This window comes from Microchirus variegatus (genome assembly GCF_963457635.1).
Source record: "Microchirus variegatus genome assembly, chromosome: 1".
Lineage (NCBI taxonomy): Eukaryota > Metazoa > Chordata > Actinopteri > Pleuronectiformes > Soleidae > Microchirus > Microchirus variegatus.
The window spans coordinates 33,365,422-33,386,934 of record NC_139802.1 but is presented as its reverse complement, the minus strand read 5'-3'; the positions used below and the strand labels follow the sequence as shown (position 1 = coordinate 33,386,934).

Below are 21,513 nucleotides of genomic sequence, written 5' to 3'. Positions count from 1 at the left end.
GGTTTGTGACACTAAATGTAAAGGATTCAAGCACTGAAGTCACAAGATAGCATATATTGAACTTATTGACGGAGGCAGCAGTGGATCAACAATGTCTGTGTGGCGATATGTAAAATCGCAAGTTTTCTCTATGGAATTTGGTGTCGGAGAGGGAGAGAGAACTTTACAAACGTCAGTTTCAAGCCAGAAAATGCTGTTTAACTGCAAGAAAGAGTGGCAAACACAATATTTAGATATCATTGACAGGTGTAGATTTTATAAGGTTGGGTTTTTGTTAAGTGGCTGTTTGCATATCTGGCTCCCAGGCGTCTGCATGCTCAGCGAGGAAAGTGCTTGTAATACAAACCACACTTCAAAAATCATGAATTATCCCGTTAAAGAATCTCAGAGGCACTTTGAGCTTTGTCTGGCTCTAAGGTTGGGATTGATCGACATGCAAAAACACAATTCTGTTCAATTCCTCACTGGCTGCGTTCATGAAAAATGAAGATGGTGGATCGCGGTTGTGCCCAAGGATACCAAAACTATTGGGAACATGGAGAGGAGAGTAATTTTACTGCAATAAAACACACTCGGAACAATCATAAAAAATATTATAAGAGGCAGTTATATCCATTTTGTCTAATTCTGGGATAAACCGCTTTATGTATGAGGGTTTGAAGAGCACAGTGAACTCCTGCCGACATGGCGGTGTAAACAAAAGGGAGTCACCTGATGCCTGGAGCTCTATATTTGATGTCTGTTTTTTTCCGCGGAATTTCGCCGCACTGTATTCCAAAAGACTTCCTCATGGAGGTGGAGCCAGATGCATAAATTAAGACAGCATCCACGGCAGCATCTGTCCACAGAGCATTCCCAGAGCAGAGAAACATCTCTTCATCTGTGCTTTTCATCTCATTTTCAGAGGTTCTTAAATGTTGCACCAGTCCAAATCAAAACACCCATATATATATATACATATATATGTGTGTATTTATATATATATATATATATATATATATATATATATATATATTTATAAAAATAAAAGAAAGCTTATGATTCTTGATGCTGTCTGATAAAAGTGTGTCTGATTTCATGAGCTACTTTTCTTTTTTTCTTTTTTTTACGTCTGGTTTGATTCAGCGTGCAAATGCGTTTTATGGCTTCACTCCATCTCTCTCTCTCTCAGCAGCAGATGAACACGGAGATGTGAACGGCTGAGGCTCAACGTCGGGTAATTGTTATTGCGGAGCTGTGAGTGGAAGCATGTGCGCCGGTGATGAAGCGTTATGACGGGCATATATATATATATATATATATATATATATATATGCATCACGGCTGCAGCAGAAGCTCGAGTTAAAAACCACTCACTTCAGCCATTCTCATCCTCTCTCATTCACACACTCTCAGAGGTGGACACACTCTCTCTCAGCAGCTCTCTTCATGATCACGCACTCGAACACAAACTCTCTCTCTGTCTCTCTCTACAAATGGTCATGCTGGTGTATACCCAGGCTTTGGACCCTGGGGGGAAGCTGATAGATAGATGAGGTGCCTTTTTTAAATTTAGATACTAAAGAATGAGCTTTTACGGGGGGAGCAGTGGTGGCGGTAGTGGTGCTGGTGGTGGTGGTGGTACTGTGGGTGTGAGTAGATTAATTCCAAAGAGGAGAGGCCGGGCCATAGGCCACGGAACAGCTTGTGGCACATCAGTGAATTGATTTACACAGAGCCTTGCAGCAGCTTAGTAGCGCCACTACATCTCCTCCTTCATAAAACCACCTGCTTCCCTCCCTCTCCAACGGCTGCATGTTATACGACTCCGGCCTCATCTACGCAGCTCTCAGAACAAGGATGATGAAGGGAAGGAAAGACAGGAAAAGGAAAATAAAACATCCAGTTCAATTTACTCTACTTAGAAATGACAACTTCTTTGTTTTCAGGGACAGGGAAATAAGACATTGGGTTATCACGTAGAAGAAAAAAAAGGGGTCACGTTAACACAATCATACCCAAAGAAATATTTACACGGACACCAAGTGGTATGACCAGTGGCATAAATGAGATTAGTATTCTGATTGGCATGTTTATATTAAGTAGATTTATTTTCCACTCAGGTTTTTATTCCCACACAGAGCGTATCGCAGACGATGTGTTTGCGGTAGCGCACTTTGCATTCCTCTAATTAAACGATGGTTTGTGCGATTGGATAACTTCCTGCAGTTTCTAAAAGGTGAGAAGATGCACGTCAAAGCCAATGTGCGGTTGTTGCGGTAATTTCACTCGCGATGTTGCAGCAAGCTGGCGAATCAGCGGAAAAACACCTTCCATTTCTATTATTTGGCCTGTTTTTTGGACATTGAGACAGAAACTCAAACAAATGCTGTTTACAAATAAAATCTGGTGTTCGTGTACAACTAATGTTGTTTTTCTTCATTTAAAGACTATTTAACATGCAGTAAATTGCTGCCAGATATTGAAAGTTTTTCTTTTAAAAAAATGGACAAAAGCACTTACTCACTGGAGATTTGTGGCCCTTTTATGGTTAAAATAAGCAAAAAATAAAGTCCAGACGCACATTTTGAGGCTTCAGTGTTAAAGGGTTAAATATGTAAAGCAACTCTCACCAGTGTATCTTGGATAAGTATCAAAGGAATACAAAGAAAGTGACTTATTATGAATTATTTGTATGTGGAACACCCAACTTGTAACTAATTTCACAGTCAAGCATCATGTGAGTTTGTTATTGACTGTGAAAGCCCTAAAAGTCACATATTGAGTAATATATCTTATTGCTTTTGATACCAGGTAATACATCGAGTACCATTTAACGGAGTAATATGTAATTAGTGACAATTCCTAGAGCAACTTGCCACAAAACTAAGTGAAGAGTAAGCACTTTTATTCATTCATTGTGATCCCTAAAGACCAGGGAGTTGTAAACTACGTTGCTTTCTACTCCTGGGGCTAAATGTTACACCGAAATGTGTGAAACGTGTGTGTGTGTGTGTGTGTGTGTTCTGGTTTCTCTCTCATCTCCCTCTGCGCTGACCTCCATTACTGCCGGGTGACCCCTCCTTCTACGTCTTACTCCCTTGCTCACTTTCCATGACACACACACTCTACAGCTAGGTGACAGACTGACACAGTGCCGTGCACGTGTGCGTGTGTATGTGTGCGTGCGCACGAAAACACCCTAAATGAGAACATTATTAGCCTTTTACATTTTGCGTATCACTCACTCACTCACATATTTGCCGACACAAGCATATCAGCTCACACGTGAGTGAGGCCACCACCGCCGCCGCCTGGGGAGCCTGTTGTTGTAAAGTGTGTGTTGTTTGATTATCTATGTGTGTGTGGATTTCCAGAGTGTGTTTGGAGCTGGCACTCCAGTGGCCGCTTTCCCAGCGGTGAGGCGTGAGCCTGCCTTTAGATTGCTGTTTAACAAGCCGGCAGACAGAGCATATTGGCTCTGGATGGACAGAGACCCCCACTGGGAAAAGTGGAGAGAGGAGAGGGAGGAGGGGGAGATGGTCGAAGGGAGATAACGCAAGAGGTACAGGAGTGAGGAGAGGAGAAAAGGCAGAAAATCACAGCTGCGTCATGGTCACTTACAAAGAATTTATTCAACCTCATTTATTATACGGAGAGTTTTTCTATTTTTCTACAATAAACACATCCAATATGGAAAGAGGCTGCTAATTTCAGAAGTCGACAAGTCTCGCATGAGTGAAAGTGACTCGAAATGCGAATAAAAGCGTGATTTAGACGCGTGATCTTTTTAAGATGGTGATTTTTAGGCTACAACAACACATTATTTTGATTCTCGCACACTCACTCACACAGGAGATTATCTTTTGCCGTTGTCAATTTAATTAGAAAAATGTTTCCGGAAATTGCTCAGCGACACTACAGATAATAACAGTTGAGAGGAGTGAATTCAGTGTATTCTGGCTTCTAATCTGTTCCTTTCACATTTTAATCAAAATAAAACCATCAGAGCAGGACAAATACAGGGAACTCCTGTTGTTGTTTTTTAACTGGAATTAAAAAAAAGAACGTATGAAGTCATGTCATGCATGCTCAAGTAGATAAGGTAATATTTTCACTTATATGAAATAGTTAAAGGTGGGAGAATCCCATAGCTCTCCTCCTTCACTCTCAGATTCCAATAAAGTCCTGTCTCATATAAACAAGTGCCTTTATTTAATGGGAGTCCCGTTCAATACATGTTCACTTTATTATGAGCTCCGATTGAGATGGACTTCACTGCAGAATGCGCTCTTTCAACAGGTGACGGATGCAAATAGTTGCAGGACAAATACTCACATCCATGAACTCAACGTTGGCTTTAGGACCGGTGGCCTCGTTGAGGATTTTGATGGCCACAGGAATCTTCACCGTCTCGCCTTCTGGGACCCAGATGCCCTGGAAAAAAACATAAAACCAAAAATCGTTTTTATATATATATTTATATATATAACATATATATTATTCATATATATATATATATATATATATATATCTCAATAACTCTTTTTCCAAGTAGTTTTCTCAACATGTTTTGAATTTTATGCAACCTTTGTATTGTATTATGTGTCCATATAGTTAGGGAAGTTGACTGAGAGATTAAAAATGGGTAGGACGAGATAATTTCATACTTCCTCTTACTTCTTTTCGGGCATGTAATCTTAAGTGGTCTGTATTTGAAATTGTATGTGCATAAGTGTGTGTGTATGAAAGAGTATTAGGGCCACATGTAAAAAATTTTTTATAAAAAAGCATGAATTCTCAGATTAATGTCATAATTCCAAGATTAAAGAAAAAGTCAGAATTCTGAGAAAAAAGGGCTCAGTTCTGTCATTAAGTGAACTTTAACCTCAGAATTCAGATTGTTTTCTCAGAATTCTGACTTTAATCTCAGAATTCATGCTGTTTTATTTTTATTTTTTTACATGTGGCCCTAATACTCTTACGTATGTGTGCATCTATATGTATGTATGTGTGTTTTATATGCATGTATATGTACTGTGTATATTGATATTGTTTTTGGTTCTCGTTTAAATGTCATGTTACTACTTTAATCTTAATATAACCATGTTAAAAAAGGAGAAATGTCCATTAAAACAGCCTCGCTAATAACAATAAAGTGGCCACAGAACCTCCACGGAAATAATAATACGAATTTAACTTTATGACATCCACGTGTATGTCGCCATCTAGTGTAACGGAGGTCACGACACACTTCATTCTATAAATCAATTCCCCACTACTGCTGATATACTGGGACAAGGACAGAAGTCAAACTGAATGGCATGGAGACTAAAATGCACACCCCAGACTTACCTACTAGCTGTGTGTGTGTGTGTGTGTGTGTGTGCAAACATGTCGTGTGACACGCCTGACACCATATAAAAACTAAAATAAAGAATCCCGAGCTTTGCTCATTCTCAGGAGAGTCTAAACACCTTCAATAAAATGACACGGAATAAAATTAGTTCACATTAGGATTTTATTCACTTTACTAAATCCAATCACCTGCTACAAGCAAAGAAGCTGTGGATCATAATACGGTTATAAATTGATGGCTGGCGAAGTATGCAAATTAATTGTAATAAAATATAGCTATAAAACTACAAGGCAGCCCGTCAATAGTGCTACTGAGAAGAATTTAAAGCCGCTGGTAGACAGTGCAGTGTTTATTCAATGAGTTTGAGTTTTTTGGGGGGGTGGGTGGTATGAATAATTTTGCCAAGGGCAGTGAATTTGGCAAGCAAACGGCTCTTTCTCTTCCAGATCCTTGAGCAGCCCTTGAGCAGACTCACATCTGTCAGGAAACACTGATATAAAAGGGAATGTTTATTCTTGTTGTTTTAGGTTGTCAAGCAGAGTTCTGCCGGGGAGAGGGCAGAGCGTTGTGAGCTTTGAGTGTCGTCTTCAACGCTGAGCTGACGTTTGATTTATCATCTGGGGGCTGTATAATTGAAGGAGGACACACACACACCAGTAGGCTCTTTGAGATGCACACACTGACCTTGTAGACCGTTCCAAAAGCTCCCGAACCCAGAATCTTGACCCTCTTCAGCTCCGTCTCTTTCAGAATCCGCAGCTGAGCCTGATTAGGTGCAGTTCCACTGGGGGTCAGAGGCTCCACCAGCTAAAAACACACAACACACACACATATTAGATATAAAGGGATCAATCTCACACACAGTTTGATACAGTAAAATAGAAGACAGGATATGATTTGACTTGAAATAATTTGATATGATATGGTACGACACAGTGCGAGGCAATAAAATAAGATACATTACCATGTGATCGGATACGCTTTCATTTGGTTCAGCATTACTCTATTCTATAAACAATTCTTTGTATCCACTGTATTGCTTTTCTTAAAATTTGACAGCAAAAAATGCGCCAGTTAACAATTACATTATATATATATACCTAAACACATGAGGCCTATAATGTTTGACCGCCTGACACGACATGCGCAATCACGGTTACAGAGCATTTCAAGGACATCCGGTTTCTCATTTTATAACGTCTAAGTGCATAAGCCAAATCATGTCAGCTCGGGAAGTGAGTTAACACAACAATGAGATACAAAATAAACGTGAAGTCTCAAGAGATTAGCCGAGACTTCCACGAGACTTTTGATCAAGACGTAATGACACAAGGAGCCTCATTCAACCAGCTACTAACATTAAAACAACATATTTGACAGATTTTGTTTCAGAGCAACTTTAGATCATCATGGTCTGCTTCCAACTGAGCGATACGGCCAGAAACCTTTCTAGAAGTTTCGAAAAGTTAATATTGATAATTATCACAAGCAAAATGTCTGAGAAGGAAGTGAATTTGGATTTAAAAATCTTTATGGACAGAAAGTGAGGCAGAGCTTTCAGCTATCAAGCTCCTCTCCCATGGAACCAGCTCCCACTTTGGGTCTAGGAGGCAGACACTCTTTCTAAGTTCAACTTAAAACTTTCCACTTTTCCACTAATGAAACTTATAGTTTCATTACTTGTAGTTATGCTACTATAGGCATAGATCTGCCTCTCTGTTCTTCTTTTACATGTATCCCTGATTCAAGACCTTCAACACCACTGCTCAAAATTATTGCAACTATTACGATATATTATATAGCTACTCATTATACTGCTTATGTTAATATTATCCTCATCCACCCTTGATCAATGGGTTGTCCTTTTCTGAGGGTCACATGTGGAGCTGGAACCAATCCCAGATGGTGTTGGAGCAAGAGGCAAGATGTCATTAATATTATTGATATTCGAAATGATCCTGGTCTCTATCTTCTTCTTTTTCCACTCTTCTTAATCTGCTGAACTTGACACCGACTGCATATCTGTTCATCCTGGGAGAGGGATCCCTCCTCTGTGGCTCTTGCTGAGGTTTCTCCCATTTTTTCCTCCATACAAGGATTTTTTGTCCTCACTCTATGTAAGGGTCTAAGGATAGTTACGTGAGGGTCCCACTCACTAAGCAGAAAAGCCATTTTGACAAGAATAGTCAGGGATAGTCATCCGAGCCTGGACCTGGTGACCATCGAATCGACAGACCTTTCAGCTGTGAGCCACTCGAACCAGATGTGTCTGAGGGAGCTGTAGCATGGTTCTCTTCTTCTCTGGTAGGAATGTGTCCTATTCCCAGCGTCCAGACTTGTATCACCACCCGATGGTGAAGTGGGATACTACAGGACCCGGAGGTGCGAGTGTTCCAAGGTATGCGCAATGCACTTTGTTGCGCATGGCATGGGCGTGGAAGTATACCAGGGCCTTAAAGCCCTTTGAGGCAAATTATGTTTTTGATTTTGGGCTATATAAATAAAATTGACTTCACACATTTACTGTATATAAGGTTGTATTTAGAATAACTATCCTTCTTGAAGCAAGTAGGGTCAAAAAAAATGACAGAAACTCCTCCTCATGCTTTTCTTTCATTCCATGTCAGGTTTCCTGATTTTTCAGCACACAAACAGACATTTTACAACTTTTATGAAAGACTAATAATAATGATAATAATAATACTTCACATTCAGGGGTATGAACATGAAGTACTGTCAAAACTGGCAGTCATTAGAGTGGGCTGCCGCCCTCCACCGCGTGCCCACGCCGCTAAACAATCGCAGCCTTTGGTGTCAGCTGCTATCACAGCTGACAGAGAGTAGCAGCTCCACCAGCTGTGCACATACAAAACAAATTCCAATTCAAGGTTATGACAAGCCTCCTCCACGCTGCCTGGCTGCCAGTAACAGCTGACACTGAGCTGAGTCCCAGCAGCTGGACGGCCACCCGCCTCACCATCAGCCGCCCAACAAAGCTTTGGCTGCTAAATATAAAGAGCAGGAACTGGCACCTGTAACTGAGCTGCTGATAGATCTGAGCCAGAGGGAGGGAACACACAAAAACACACAGACGTATGTACACACACACTCTCTGACCACTTTATTAGAAACACAGACAGGACACTGAATAAAGTGGCAGGAGCGCTGCCATTCCGTTTCAAGGTTTAATTTGATGTTATTTAACCTTTATTTAACCAGGGACAACTCCCATTGATGGTAAGAAAGTCATTTTCAAGGCAGGCACCGGCGCAATAATTTTAATAACTTACTCAACTAAAACAATAACATCCAGTTCTTTTTAATTCTGATTTCAGAAGCATTTAGTGCAATTAAGTCCTTCTACAGCTCATTCCAAGCTGCACGTGTGGAGCATACACACAAAAGCTGATTTCCAGGTTCTCTGCAGACATTTGGAACTTTATTTATGAGAAATATACCGTTCAATTGCAATTTTACATTACTGATGTTGCATTTTCCATTTATTGCCAAGAACTTTGAGATATATACAGTAAAATATAATGGAGCACTGCCGCACGAGATAGGATAAAAAAAAAAACATGCGATATTGACGCATTTAGGCATGTCTGCATGCATCGATTTGCAGTCCTGTGATTGGCTGATTAGATATTTTGTTGAGTGCACTCTTTATTTCCTCCAGTCAACCGGACGAGAGGACATACTCAGAAAAATTGATAACCTGTGCACATTTGCGCTCATATTATTATCAAACACACACACACACACACAGAAACACACAGAAACACACACTATAAGTCAATGCCTCTGATCAATACATGTCTTAATGAGCCTATCAGCCCACCGGGTCCCTCTTTCGCTGCGGTTTATCAGCAGCATAATCACCCAGCTCAACCATGGTCGTCAAACAATATAATGAGACCATATATCAGTCGGTCAGCCACACCAGCACTTACTCAATGTGATATAAAACCATCAGCACAATAGGACCAGCATTTGCCTCGGCAGGCCCGGGCCACAGAATGGATGACATTGCCCGCAGTGAGGCAATGACATGCCGTTTAATGGCTGTTGTTATTGCCGGGCCTGGGGCGGCGGTGTAAGCCCGCTGGGATAGCACTGCAGGGGAGTGAGTGAGAAGACAATGCAAGAAGGAAAAGTAGGATGAGGGATGAATAAATACAAGGGGGAGTGAGAGCGATGACAGAAATGGCTATGAGTGATTCTGTAATAGTGAAGCAGGAAGGGGAAAAAACCTCCATCCTATAAGTTTAACTTTATTGTCCCAAATGTGGAGCGTTATATATATTAAAAAAAAATAAAAACAGTTAAAAAAGAAAGAGCGTAAGATGTGGTGAACATGACATTCAATAACAGTCAATTAAATTCAGCTAGCACGTTCATTTTATAATGTAAAATGGTAAGATGTAGTGAAAAAATGTTGTTTAAGTTTAAATCAAGTTTAAAAGTTTTTAGTGTCATCTCCATGTCTCAGTATAGCGGTCCTCTCTTGTTGCCTGGTGACAATACCAACTTAAACTTTGCGCAAGATACCGACTGTAGTTCTTATTTTTTTTAAGTTAAGCAAAAACTGGTTTCTATTTCCAGTCATTCAAGCTGAACAATAAATAGTTTTCAAATTCAAATTACACTTTGAGACAACGCAATTAGCCAATTGCAAGTTGAACAGTTGTACACTTCAATTCTTCTATTTCACATTCTGTTTCCTATGGAAATATAAACATAACTCATTCACTTTGGACACAAATAATGATTAATAATTCATTTTCACATTTAATGGTAATGTGCTAATGTGTAAACTGAAGCTTGACTATCCTCAAAACATAAAACGCAACAAATTACATACCTTTCCCACATTATTCAGCTTTAATGTATATTTAAAAAAAGAAAAACTGTCCAACATTTTATTGATTTCTATTTTCCCAGAGTGTCAATGTTCAGTATAATACATCTGCTGTCATTCGAGGCTGAATAATCAATTGATGTTAACCATTAGCATGATATGCACTGGTGATATGACGCTGATGAGCTTCCAAGATCCATTTTAATTCACAATCAACATCAACAGCGAGATTTGACACCTGCACACCAAGCCTACTTGGAATTATTACTGCAGCAGGGAATTTTAGCATCTATTGCAACTATTGCATTACACAGAAAGAGTTGTTGCTGACATTATTTACTTGGAAAGAAAGGATGGGCTGGAGTCACGTCCGTGTGTTTGCGCAAACGATTCAGGAAGAAGAAGGAAACGCGGTGACGCGGTGCCGGAAGGAATGAGAAATGGAGCGATTCGGAGAGGCGGGGAGAGAGAGGAGGCTGGTGATGGAGTGGTAATAAGAGCAGATGGTAACAGGCAGGTAGCTGTTATTGTCTCATTAGAATGAGGCCGAGGCAGACTGATGAGGAAGAGGAGAGAAGTGGAGACACACGGACTTCAAAACTCGCACTCACACACTCTCACCCCAACACTTTATTTACCAGCTAATAATGCAACTGTGCCTTTGCCAAATGAGCTTCAGCGGCGGCGCCATGGAGAGGATTCGGATGCTTCATTGGGCAAATATGCAGGACGTTCAAGCTTCGGGGTCGGAATACATTCTTGGAATTATTGAGGTGCTGAATATGTAAACAGTATCCTCAAATACAAATGTGCTCCTCAAACCTCTGGGGTGTACGCTTTAATGTTTGCGTTGCCGATATAAAATGCTGCATTTGTTTGAGCAGTCGAATGGAAATGAAGTGAAACAAGACTGTGACGCATGAGAAGAATGCGCCTAACAGCTATTACATGTAAATTCATATAAATTTTGTCATTACCACACAGAGTAAAACACTTATCTCACCTGAGAATAAACTGTCTTTTTTCAAAATTAGGAATACATGGTTACAATAGTTTTTACAGCTCATCCAGGGAGCAATGACGTCTTCCTTACTGACAGAAACATGGCTTTGCTTTATATTTCTTCACATTTTAAGTCCAGTTTCCAGTTTTCTTCTTGGCAAGTTCTATAACAGTTCGCACTTCAGATAAGAAATAAAAAATATAGTGCTGTGTAAGATCAGGTAGTGGTTTCCACGCATCAGATAATTAAAGACAACCAAATTATCTTGACAAATGTATTTCTAAATATAACCAAAACCGTTAAAGTAGTTTAAAAGAGCAACCAAATCCAACTTTAAATCCAACAAAGTTTGGATGTCTTTACATAATCTGATTTATTTTGTATAAAAATAATAATAGTGTATTCTTTACTCCCTCTTCTACTGCCCGTATTTCAGACTGACAGAAATGTGGTTATGATATTTAAAATTGTAAATAACACTGATAATGTCGCACGGACATTAGATATTGTGATGTATTTTTGGGAATCGTGAGACTATGAAAACTTTGTTTGACAGTCGTCAACCAACTCTATAGATAACGCCAGAGGAGAAAAATTTATTGGGTACATCTGTTCACCTGCATGTTAACATGACTGTCTAATCAGACCTCTGCTAGAGGTCAGAGGAGATGATAGAAAGGCAACTCCAATAAACACCTGTTACAAGCAAGGATTAATAAATATCATCTTTCTCTTCTTCTCAACAGATCTTTATTGGATTTACCCTGTTATGTAAGTGTGATGTTTTCAGTTTTATATCTTTGACACTGAACATATTCACTGTCTTTTGAATCACCAGTAAGTTACGCCGTTAGCACGCCTACAGTCGAACTGCAGTTGTCTGTTTATTAAACGAAAAGAGCAGCGCTGCAAATAACCAGCGCACCTGTGTACAGTGCATGTGTGCATCTGTTTTTAAAGTTTAGCGTGACTCATTTTAACAATCGGGCGTCATGTAAACATGACGTCAAGCACGTCTTTTTACGGTCAGTCATCGTGGAAAGGCGCCATGCGAGCCAGGAATGCTGGCCGCGTTAGCGTTGACGCCATTCACGTGCCCAGCACTATGTGACAACTATTCTGTTCATGAAGACCAAACAGAGGCAGAATAATAACAACAAACAAAAATCACAGTAAGTTACGCACTGCAGCTTTAACTGAAACATGTAACATGAGGTTCAGTTTGTCTGAGCAATACTTGGCTGCAGTCCACGCATTTTTAACCTGCCTTAAACCTATCCAGAGCTGTGGTGAGGAGAGAAACCTGGGGCTGGGTGGAGAAAGAGAGGGCGACTCCAAGCGTATTAATCCTGCTCCATAGAACCGGGGTCAAAGTTAAAGGCCTGGGGTGGCGCTGCAACAGTGAGGGGGCTCTGTGCTGTTTGTTCTGTCTCTGCCTGTGCGAAAGCAATTTGTTTTCCAGGTATTCTTAAAAAAAAAAGTCACTGCAGCGCAGTGTGAGACGTGAAGAAAAAACATTTAAGAAGAAAGCGATAAAGTGACATAAATACAGACGCAGAGATCAAAATGAAAACAAAAGGCAGAGACAAGAAAATAGTAATGCAAAGAAAAAAAGTCATGAAATAAATTTGTGTTCTCGACAGCAGCCTTCACATGCAGGGTCCTTGATATGGAAATGCCGCCTGAGTGCTCAGATCACACTGACACAGCGAACTGGAGGCAGCAGCAGCAGCGTTTTCCTATCTGACACAAGAGGTGAGCTCTCTCTGTTTAGGAAGCAAGAGCAGAGCGGGGGGGGGGGGGGGGTGAAGAGAGAGGGAGTCCCCGAGCCAAAGCTGTCCCAAAATCCCTCATATCCAGGAAAGCCCAAGCTTCATTCACGTATAATATACAGTAGACTGAGCACCGTTACAAAGGGAATCCACATTCACATTGAGCCTATCGTGCAGTTTCATCAGAAACAAAAAAGGAGCCTTGGGAAAGTGATACAAGCTGCAAAGAGCATTGTTTCATTGTTTCTCAGTGCATTTTATAACACTATTATTTGACAGTGAGTTAAATCTGATGTGAAACGAGGGCCAAAACGAGTGGATTCAGTTTCCCAGTCATAGATTTTGCAGATCTGTGGAGCACAGCCTACTAATTTGCTATGAAATCACCCCCAGGGTGAAAAAAACAGCATTAGGATGGAAAATGAATGTGAAGTACCTGCATTACAGCATATTAAAAGTCGGAATTCAAATTATTTGGAGGTGAAGAAACCAGAGCATGCAACAACATTAAAGCTCATTACGCTTACTTTTAAGACAGGTTCAAGGACAAATAATGATGTGCACGTGTGGTTGTATGAGTTATTCAAACATGGAAAACACAGACTTCCCTGATCCTGTTTAATGGACAACATGGAAAACAGATTTTCACCTGTTGCAGTCCATGAAAGCTTAAGAATAGACAGTTTGCATCAGCAGAGAGAGAACGGATGTGAATTGAATTCGAACAGAAGAATAAGTCAAGTGAAGAGCCATTTTACCATAAACCTCCAATGAAGACGTTTCCGCTTCAGCTGATCCCGCTTTCCGCTTCGTATAGTGACCTCCAAAGACTGAGCAGGTTTGGTGACGTGCTAAGCAACAAAGCCGCTAATGTGATGCAGGTCTGCTGTGGGGGATTGATTCTGCAACCTGCACTCAATGACTCGTCTGTGTAACCTTTGGGCCAACCTGTGACGGATGTTAAAGATTTCACTGGATCTAATCACTTTTACACCCAATTAGGTCTCCTTGCCGGACAGGGAAAGTGACCTCAGCTGGTTATGTTTCACTCTGTCCCAGTGGAGTGTTGAGATAAGCTTTTCCGGGAGCAAGAAATCAGTCCTGGGAAAACTTTATATAGCAGGTGCAAAAGGGGCCAAGAGGATCGCTCCCCTGCTATTCTTCTCATCCTGCTCTGTGACAGTACATTAGCAAATCTGCCCGGGCTGACGACTTACCTCTCGGTCAAGAGGCTGTCGGTGTGCCGTTTGTTTGATTAAGATGGATGTGCGTGGTCCAGAAGGAGGCAGGAACTGCCCGTGGCTGCCCTCCTCCAATTCCCCATCTCTGTCCTGACAGCTGTCTATATTAGTACTGCGTCTACCTGTAAATTATCCTAATGCAGGCTGACAAGCAAGCCAGTCCCACTTTGAGAGGCAAGGCCACTGAGTGGACGTGCAGTGGTGACGTAACGGCTGGGCCCCACAAACACACACAAAAATCTTGTACGCATGTGCACATAAACCCTGGACTCACCTACACCTCAATGTTTTTCTCCTTTGAATATCAAGTCTGCCTCTGCTGTCTGGAGCATCCAGGAAATTAAGCATCCCCAAGGCCAGATCGATGTGCGATGGCGGCCGTGCATAATTGGAAACCTCTTTTCTACACGCACTACATGGTTTGGCTATGTACCACGACCAAGGTTTAATATCTCAAGGTTCTGCTTGTAAGTGTAATTGAGGTTGGCGTTCATCTGTTAAAACCTTTATCCCTTTTTGAGGTCTCCACTATGGTCAAACAGTTCCAGTCATCGACACAGGAGCCATTTTCAACACTAACACTAACACTAATACCAATGTCTATATCCAGTCTTGTATAAAGTACCTGAAAGCACAACTTGAGCAAAAGTACAAGTATCTTACCAGAAAATGACTTAAGTAGAAGTTAAAGTCACCTTTTAGAATATTACTTGAGTAAAAGTCTTAAAGTACCTGACAGTTACTGCTCAGCTGACAGGTGATAGCTGAAACCTGGCATCCAGAGAGTGTACAACAGAAACCTGGAGACCAGAGCCGTGGTGTCATTCACGGTAAACAACGAGCCGGTGGTGTGTTTTAAGTCCACTTGGGGCCGAAATCTGCAGCTAACAGCTGAGCGGCTCACAACTGCTGCTGCTAAAAACAGTCTATAAACTGTCTATATTCCCTTTCATTTTAAGGTTAAGTGTCTTGTCCTAAAGAAGCTGGGGATCAGACCTTAACCTCCTGTTTCAAAGGCAATTCATTCTACCACTGAACCACAGGAATGTGCCCCTAAAAGTGTCTACTTGAGCTTTTTTTTGTTGTTGTCTGGTTTAATTAATTATACGGTAGCTATATTTCAGTAAACCTTGCCAACTGTCTATCCCTGATCAATAAAATTCATTACACAGTGGAAATGAGTTGATGATTACGGGACAAAATCTATGATTATTTCATTTTCAATTCCAATTCCTCATCGTCTGAGACAAATTAGCCATAGTTAAGAGTGAAAGGGGTGGGTATTTAGCTTTAGCAAGCATTTTCTGTCAACAGAGATGCACACACCCAACATAATTCAAGTTACGAGTCATTCCCTCTCACCTCTGTCTCCAGGAATCGCCTCAAGGCCCTCTTCTTCTTGATGCTTTTGCGGCGGACGTACACGGCAACGCTGAGAGCCAGGATGACGATGATGAATAGACCCCCGATGATGCCGGCTGCTATTAGAGGCGTCCTGTGGAGACCAAAGACCGAAAAGCAGTGTCAAAGCAGCTGAAACCTTAAAAAAAATAGAAGACACTTTGAAAGAAAGAAAGGAACAGCATCTTTAGGACTCAAGCCCTGAATCAGGAATTAAACATCCAGCTCGATTGCCTGCAGCCAAGGAAATGCGATACTGATCAAGACGACCACAGAACTAATCAAGTGGCCCATTTCAATCGATTGAAGAGCTCCTTTGATGCAGAGAATAATCCGGTTAACCTTAACATAACATTAATTTTGACTGTTCTATGCTTATTTTTAAAAAACAATGCAAAAAAATCTAATTCTTTAAGCGTTTACGTGTAACAGTTAACATTTTGATTGTATCTCATGTGGCTAATGCTCCATTTCGTTTTAAATCTATAACACTGAAGCTGAAGCACGACTTAAAAACTTATATCATGTATTAAATTGTGATATATATATATGTGTGTATTTAAAGAAAATCACAAGAACAGGACAATACCAACAGCCAAGTGGCAGCGTGGCTTCCATTTTCACAGATCAGACGAGGGAAGAGGAAAACGCTGTTGAAAGTATTTGCCCTTATTACTTGGACTGACAGAGAAGCTCCGGCGTGTATTTCACACATAAATAGTTTCATCCCGAGGTTTAAAAACCTCGACTAAATGAGAAGTTAACAGCACATATCCATCAGAATGTGATGTCGTGAATATTCTGAGGGGGAAACTCCGCTCAAGGCATAGAAATAAAAGGTTGCAAGTTAAAAGCTATTGCTCTTCACTAATGATGGCACTAATGCTTTCGCCGTTTGCCTACTACCACTCAGTCCTTCCCTTCTTTTTTTTTTCTTTTTTATTCCTAACCATGTCTGTTCCATTTTCCATTTCCACCCTTTTGTCAGTGCCAGGTTACTTTGTACTCGCCCCCTTTTTTTATTTTTATTTTTTTTATTTAACTATGTGCTGCCGCATAAAATAACACCTGCTACTACCTGACACTTGAGTTTCAAAACTCTATTAGTTGCAGAGGCCATTAGCAGCTAATGGAAGACTTGTGTACCGCAGAGCTTTAGTGGAGGAAGGTGCCGCAGTATCGATTATGATGGACTTAAAGAAGGGAGGGGAGGGGATCTTGAAATGTACAAAGAGGCTGTGGGCTTCCATATAATGAGATATACAGCCATGTGGTGAATAGCAATGCTGCAGTTTGGGATGATTGGGTTCAGGGAGGGGAGGGGGGAATACGGAGGAACAGTGGCGACAATAACGAGACACTCGGGGCAGTAAATGGAAAGTAGATTTAAAAACAAGAACAAAAACACATCTGACAAAGAGTGTAAACGCTGTTTCAAGAAATGTTGGGCCACTTTTCAGTTTCCATATTTTTTGGCTTTATTATGTTCGCTATCATGAGCAATATATATCTAGATTGCATCATGTAATTCCATTTGCACCACTCTTTCAACACTTTATTTTGACACTTTTTGTATGTTATATTGTTATTTTTGTAATTTTTGCAATTTTGGAGGAACAAGAATTTCCTTCGGGATTAATACAGTTCTATCTTCTCTTCTCTTGTCTTCTGGAAGGTTCCACAGTAAGCAGCTTTACAAGTGAGGGGATGAAAATGAGGCACACAAGGAGCATGAACCAAAGGCTTAGTCATTGTAAGCAAGGATGGGTCATGTTGAAACCATTTAGTGCCAAACTTGGTAAATAATCAGTTCATCGGTTCAAGGACAAAGATTCAGAGAATCAATAGAAATCTCTGTGTGTAAAGGCCATGAACAGAAACAGATGCTGAATGTGTGTGAACATTGAGCCCTAAGGCAGGATAATATGACAAATATGTCATGTTACTGTGATGGACAGTATAAGATGAATAATTAACATAATAATTAACAGCTGCATCATGTGACTAACCTGAAACTGGATGGATGGATTTAAAACTAATATTTTATGTGTCTTCTGTTTAATAAAAGCTCAAGTGAAATAACAAATTACATATTCTTAATATTAAGATAAAAGTGTCTAAACTTTTCTGGAAATTAGATTTGTAGTTCTAAGTTGAGAGGATAGATACACATCCCTAAATACAGATATATGTATAGTAGTTCATATTTTGATGGTATTGCCTGTGGTTAATACTGCATTTTTGTGTACATATATATATAATATCTACATTGCATCAGGGTGTATATAGCGGAAATGTTCCTATTATTAATGTACTAAACTTATATATTACATAGTTTTCCTGCCTTTAAAAAAAAAAAAAAAAACATGCACTTAATTTGAGTATTTGTGTATATTTTTTTTAAAGCTTTCCATATAGAATATATATTTTTAAAGTTTTTATTTTACATTTCTTGAAATAATTCTAGCCAACCATAGTTTTTATTTTATTTTATTTTACTTGGATTCAGTCTGGTTTTTTTCGGGTTCCTCACGGACATTTCTTGTTTTTCCCCTCGTATTTTTTGCCTCGTGTGTCATATATATTCACATTTGTACTCATTCATGAGAAAATAAATAAAACAAATTAACTCGAGTTATTCATGTATTCCTGTATATACACACACACAGCGCAATACAGGAGCAATAGGAGGGAAGAGCAGAGAGAAAACAATGGTGAAAAGCATAATTGAGAGTGAGGAAGAACACGGGCAGAGCACAGGGAAAGGACTTCTATAATTAGGAAGGAAAAAGGTTTACAGCAGAACAAGTGACACAAGGTCACCAGATGAGACAGAGGGATAATGCCATTGTAAGAGCAAAAGAACAACCAGGGGACTGAGACTCAGCAGCAGCCTCCCAGCAGCCTCAGCAGCAGCCTCCCAGAGGAAACTGAAAAAGGTCTCATCTCTGTTTCTGCTCCTTTGAAAACACGACTCAGGGCAGCTTTTTTTACAGCTTGTGCTGCTTTGGTTGGATTCTAATGAGTTTGCAGCTTTTTTGGAATTTACTAATTGTAGCACCCATTGAGTTTTATGGCTATTTTGATAGAGTTTGTGTCTCCGGTCTATTGAAATTCTGTTGCTCTTCTATATTTCCTGTTGTTCTGTTTTTGTTTTTTTTCTCCCTCACTTCCTTTTTTTAAGTGTCAAAAAAGCAGTAATAGAAATAATCAGTGACTTCAGTGATGGGAATAATTGACGTGGTACAATAAGAGCTGTTTTAGACTCATTTGGGGGTCAAGTCTGGAGTAAATGTTGCTTTTCAAAGCTGCATCAAAATTGATTTAAAGAGCAGTCAGGTTTCTGGTTTTAATATTCATGGATTGAGGTTGGCCTCAAGCCAGAGTCTTAAAGCCCCAAAGAGAAAAACGTGCCTTTACATCTTAAGCACAGATTCAAAAACAAACAACAACTACATTGTCATGCAACTTTACGAGTATGAAATTTAAATAGCCCTGCATATGATATTCACATAAACTCGACATTTTGCTGCTATTTAATTGGCTCTCGGCGTCTCTCGATTGAAAGAATTACAAAAAGCTCATGGGAATTCTTGTCTGGTTGTCTCTTTGGGCTTAGGCAGCAAACAGAAATTAGTATATTTGTGACCCATTAGACGTTAAATGGCTGTACTGCAATTTCTGTTACCGAATTAGCTTCATTAGTGCTGCTGTAGACGCGTAGTGGCACAAGATGGCTGCCTCCCAAAAGCACGGCCCTTGCCTAAAGTACTTTTAACCCTCTTATGACCATCATGATAGTCAGGTAGTGAGTGCTTCTGCCCTTTTTTCCAAGATATCTTTCAATTTCAATATCTGGCAGTTATTCAACCGATTAGGAATTACGTATATGGTCTCTTTCTCTGCTCTCCGGGTATCCATCCATCCATCCATCCATCCATCTCCTACCGCTTCATCCTCCACATGAGGGTTGCGGGGGGGGTCGCTGTGCCAATCTCAGCTGATATAAGGCGAAAGGCTGGGTACACCCTGGACAGGTCGCCAGTCCATTGTTTTTGAATTGTCTAGCTATCACAAACGAACCAAGAGTTATGGTAACGAGAAGGACGCATGTCAAATTGGTAACAGAAGGGTTAAAGGCTATGAAATTGATTACCTGGCACTCATAGAATTGATTTTAAAATAATTGTTGTTGTTTTTTATATTACTCAAAGGACTTTCGCTTTTAAGTTGTTGAGGACAAAGATCGAAAAAAGAAGTTCTTGCATAAGGAGAGAGCTGAGAACACTGCACCCATTAAAGATTGTTAAAAGAAATCCTAGGACGAGTATATTTAGCATAACATTCTCTAAATGCGTTGCATTATTTCCTTACCTTTTAAGCTACATGTGATAGTGTATATTCATTTATTTTATTGTTAAATGTTGCATTTTGTTGATTGACATCGGTACTACAGTTTTACGAGAAAGGTGCTATATTATTAAGGTTCGATATTTTAAAGTGATAAGGCTGGACACGGACATTTTGCAAAACACACAATCTGCAATGCTTTGACGTGTCAATGATGTTTTTAAAGAGCAGTGGCAGGACATGATGTTTCCCCTCCCCTTCCCATTCTCACATTACAGATGTATGCCGACATGCCTTACCTGTCCATCATCCCAACACAATCTTGAAGTCTTGGTCCGACGCACCTGCAGGGCAGAACAAACAAAGAGGGATCATCCATTAAACCAGGGACAGGTAAACCTCGCGTGTTGTCGTTTCGTCCACGTCAATCAGCTGTCAATGGGCAGGGACCTGTGGAAAATTGAATCGCGAACACGGCCAAGTGCTCGTCCGTGTGACAGGGAGACGCCGGTTGTGTGACGGGACGCGTAGCTGCTGTTTGTTTCATGTGATATTTCAACGGCTTGTTAGGTGAACACTCCTGACATAAATCTGCAGGGGGAGAACTGTTGAATTCCAGTCAAAGGCACTGATGTCTTTATCTAAATTCACTTGCGAGGAGTCTTCTTTTTAGTTTACTGTCCTTTCTCAAAAGTATTTCGGCTGCTTTTTTCCCATTACTATATTAAAGCGGAACTAGACCGGAAGCTCCTATTAACGCTGTTTTTTTGGTGTGTATCTGCGTCATTACCTTGTTTATGAAGCCCTGACGGTTCGAAACAAACAGTTCAGCCAGTGCTGAGAACGTTGTGTTTTATTGTAATCTCGGGGTTCAACGAGATCACTGAAAATCCCGTAATAGTTACGTAAGCAGCGGTTCTCCTGAACAACCGATCATCCTGCTCCGGGCGGTAGTCCGGGCACATCCGGTTGCGTACATTGAACCGCAGAAGAAGAATAACGTCCGTTGTGGAGGTGTTTCACGAGCAACAGCGTCTTCTGACTCTGGCTCTGACTCCGGTTTAAAGTCATAAAAGGGACTGCGGCGGGGAGTCGTGACAAAGCTATTTTTAAACACTGTTAAAACAATGTTTTGATAATGAGGAGCAGTGCATCCACTGTTCCAGAGGGGGGCGCTGCGCTTCTGAGAAAGGATGTGCTGGATAGTACTGGCCAATCACAAGACTCTGTCTTCTGGTGGTGAAAGTTCACTCTGAAATCTCCCAGCAGAAAAACACTGTCAGAAAAGAGGATTTCTATCGGCTCGTTTACAGATACTAGGAGGTTTTTGACCATAAAAACAAGTTAATATATGTAAGTAGACCTCCATAACTAACATTTATGTGCAACAGGACCACTCTATGTGACCTTTAAAAGCCAAACCAAAATCGGATTGAATTTGTGCATCATCACAGTTCAAAATTCACTTGGGTCATTTTTATGAACAAAAAGAAAAGAAAAAACGGTCTATTTTTTGACTTCTGCACAATTATTGCTACTTATAAAAC

The 21,513-nt window shown here is 40.4% G+C and overlaps 1 protein-coding gene across 1 annotated transcript in view; it reads right to left on the bottom strand.

Moving 5' to 3' along the window:
• LOC310944722 (receptor tyrosine-protein kinase erbB-4-like) overlaps positions 1 to 21,513 on the bottom strand; it is a 277,925-nt gene that overhangs the window by 32,443 nt on the left and 223,969 nt on the right. The window contains exons 16-19 of the mRNA XM_083910530.1: positions 20,266 to 20,310; positions 15,578 to 15,710; positions 6,023 to 6,145; positions 4,318 to 4,416 (exon numbers count right to left, since the gene is read on the bottom strand). Of these exons, the coding sequence (XP_083766656.1) occupies positions 4,318 to 4,416; positions 6,023 to 6,145; positions 15,578 to 15,710; positions 20,266 to 20,310 (400 nt within the window). The remainder of the gene's footprint in view (positions 1 to 4,317; positions 4,417 to 6,022; positions 6,146 to 15,577; positions 15,711 to 20,265; positions 20,311 to 21,513) is intronic.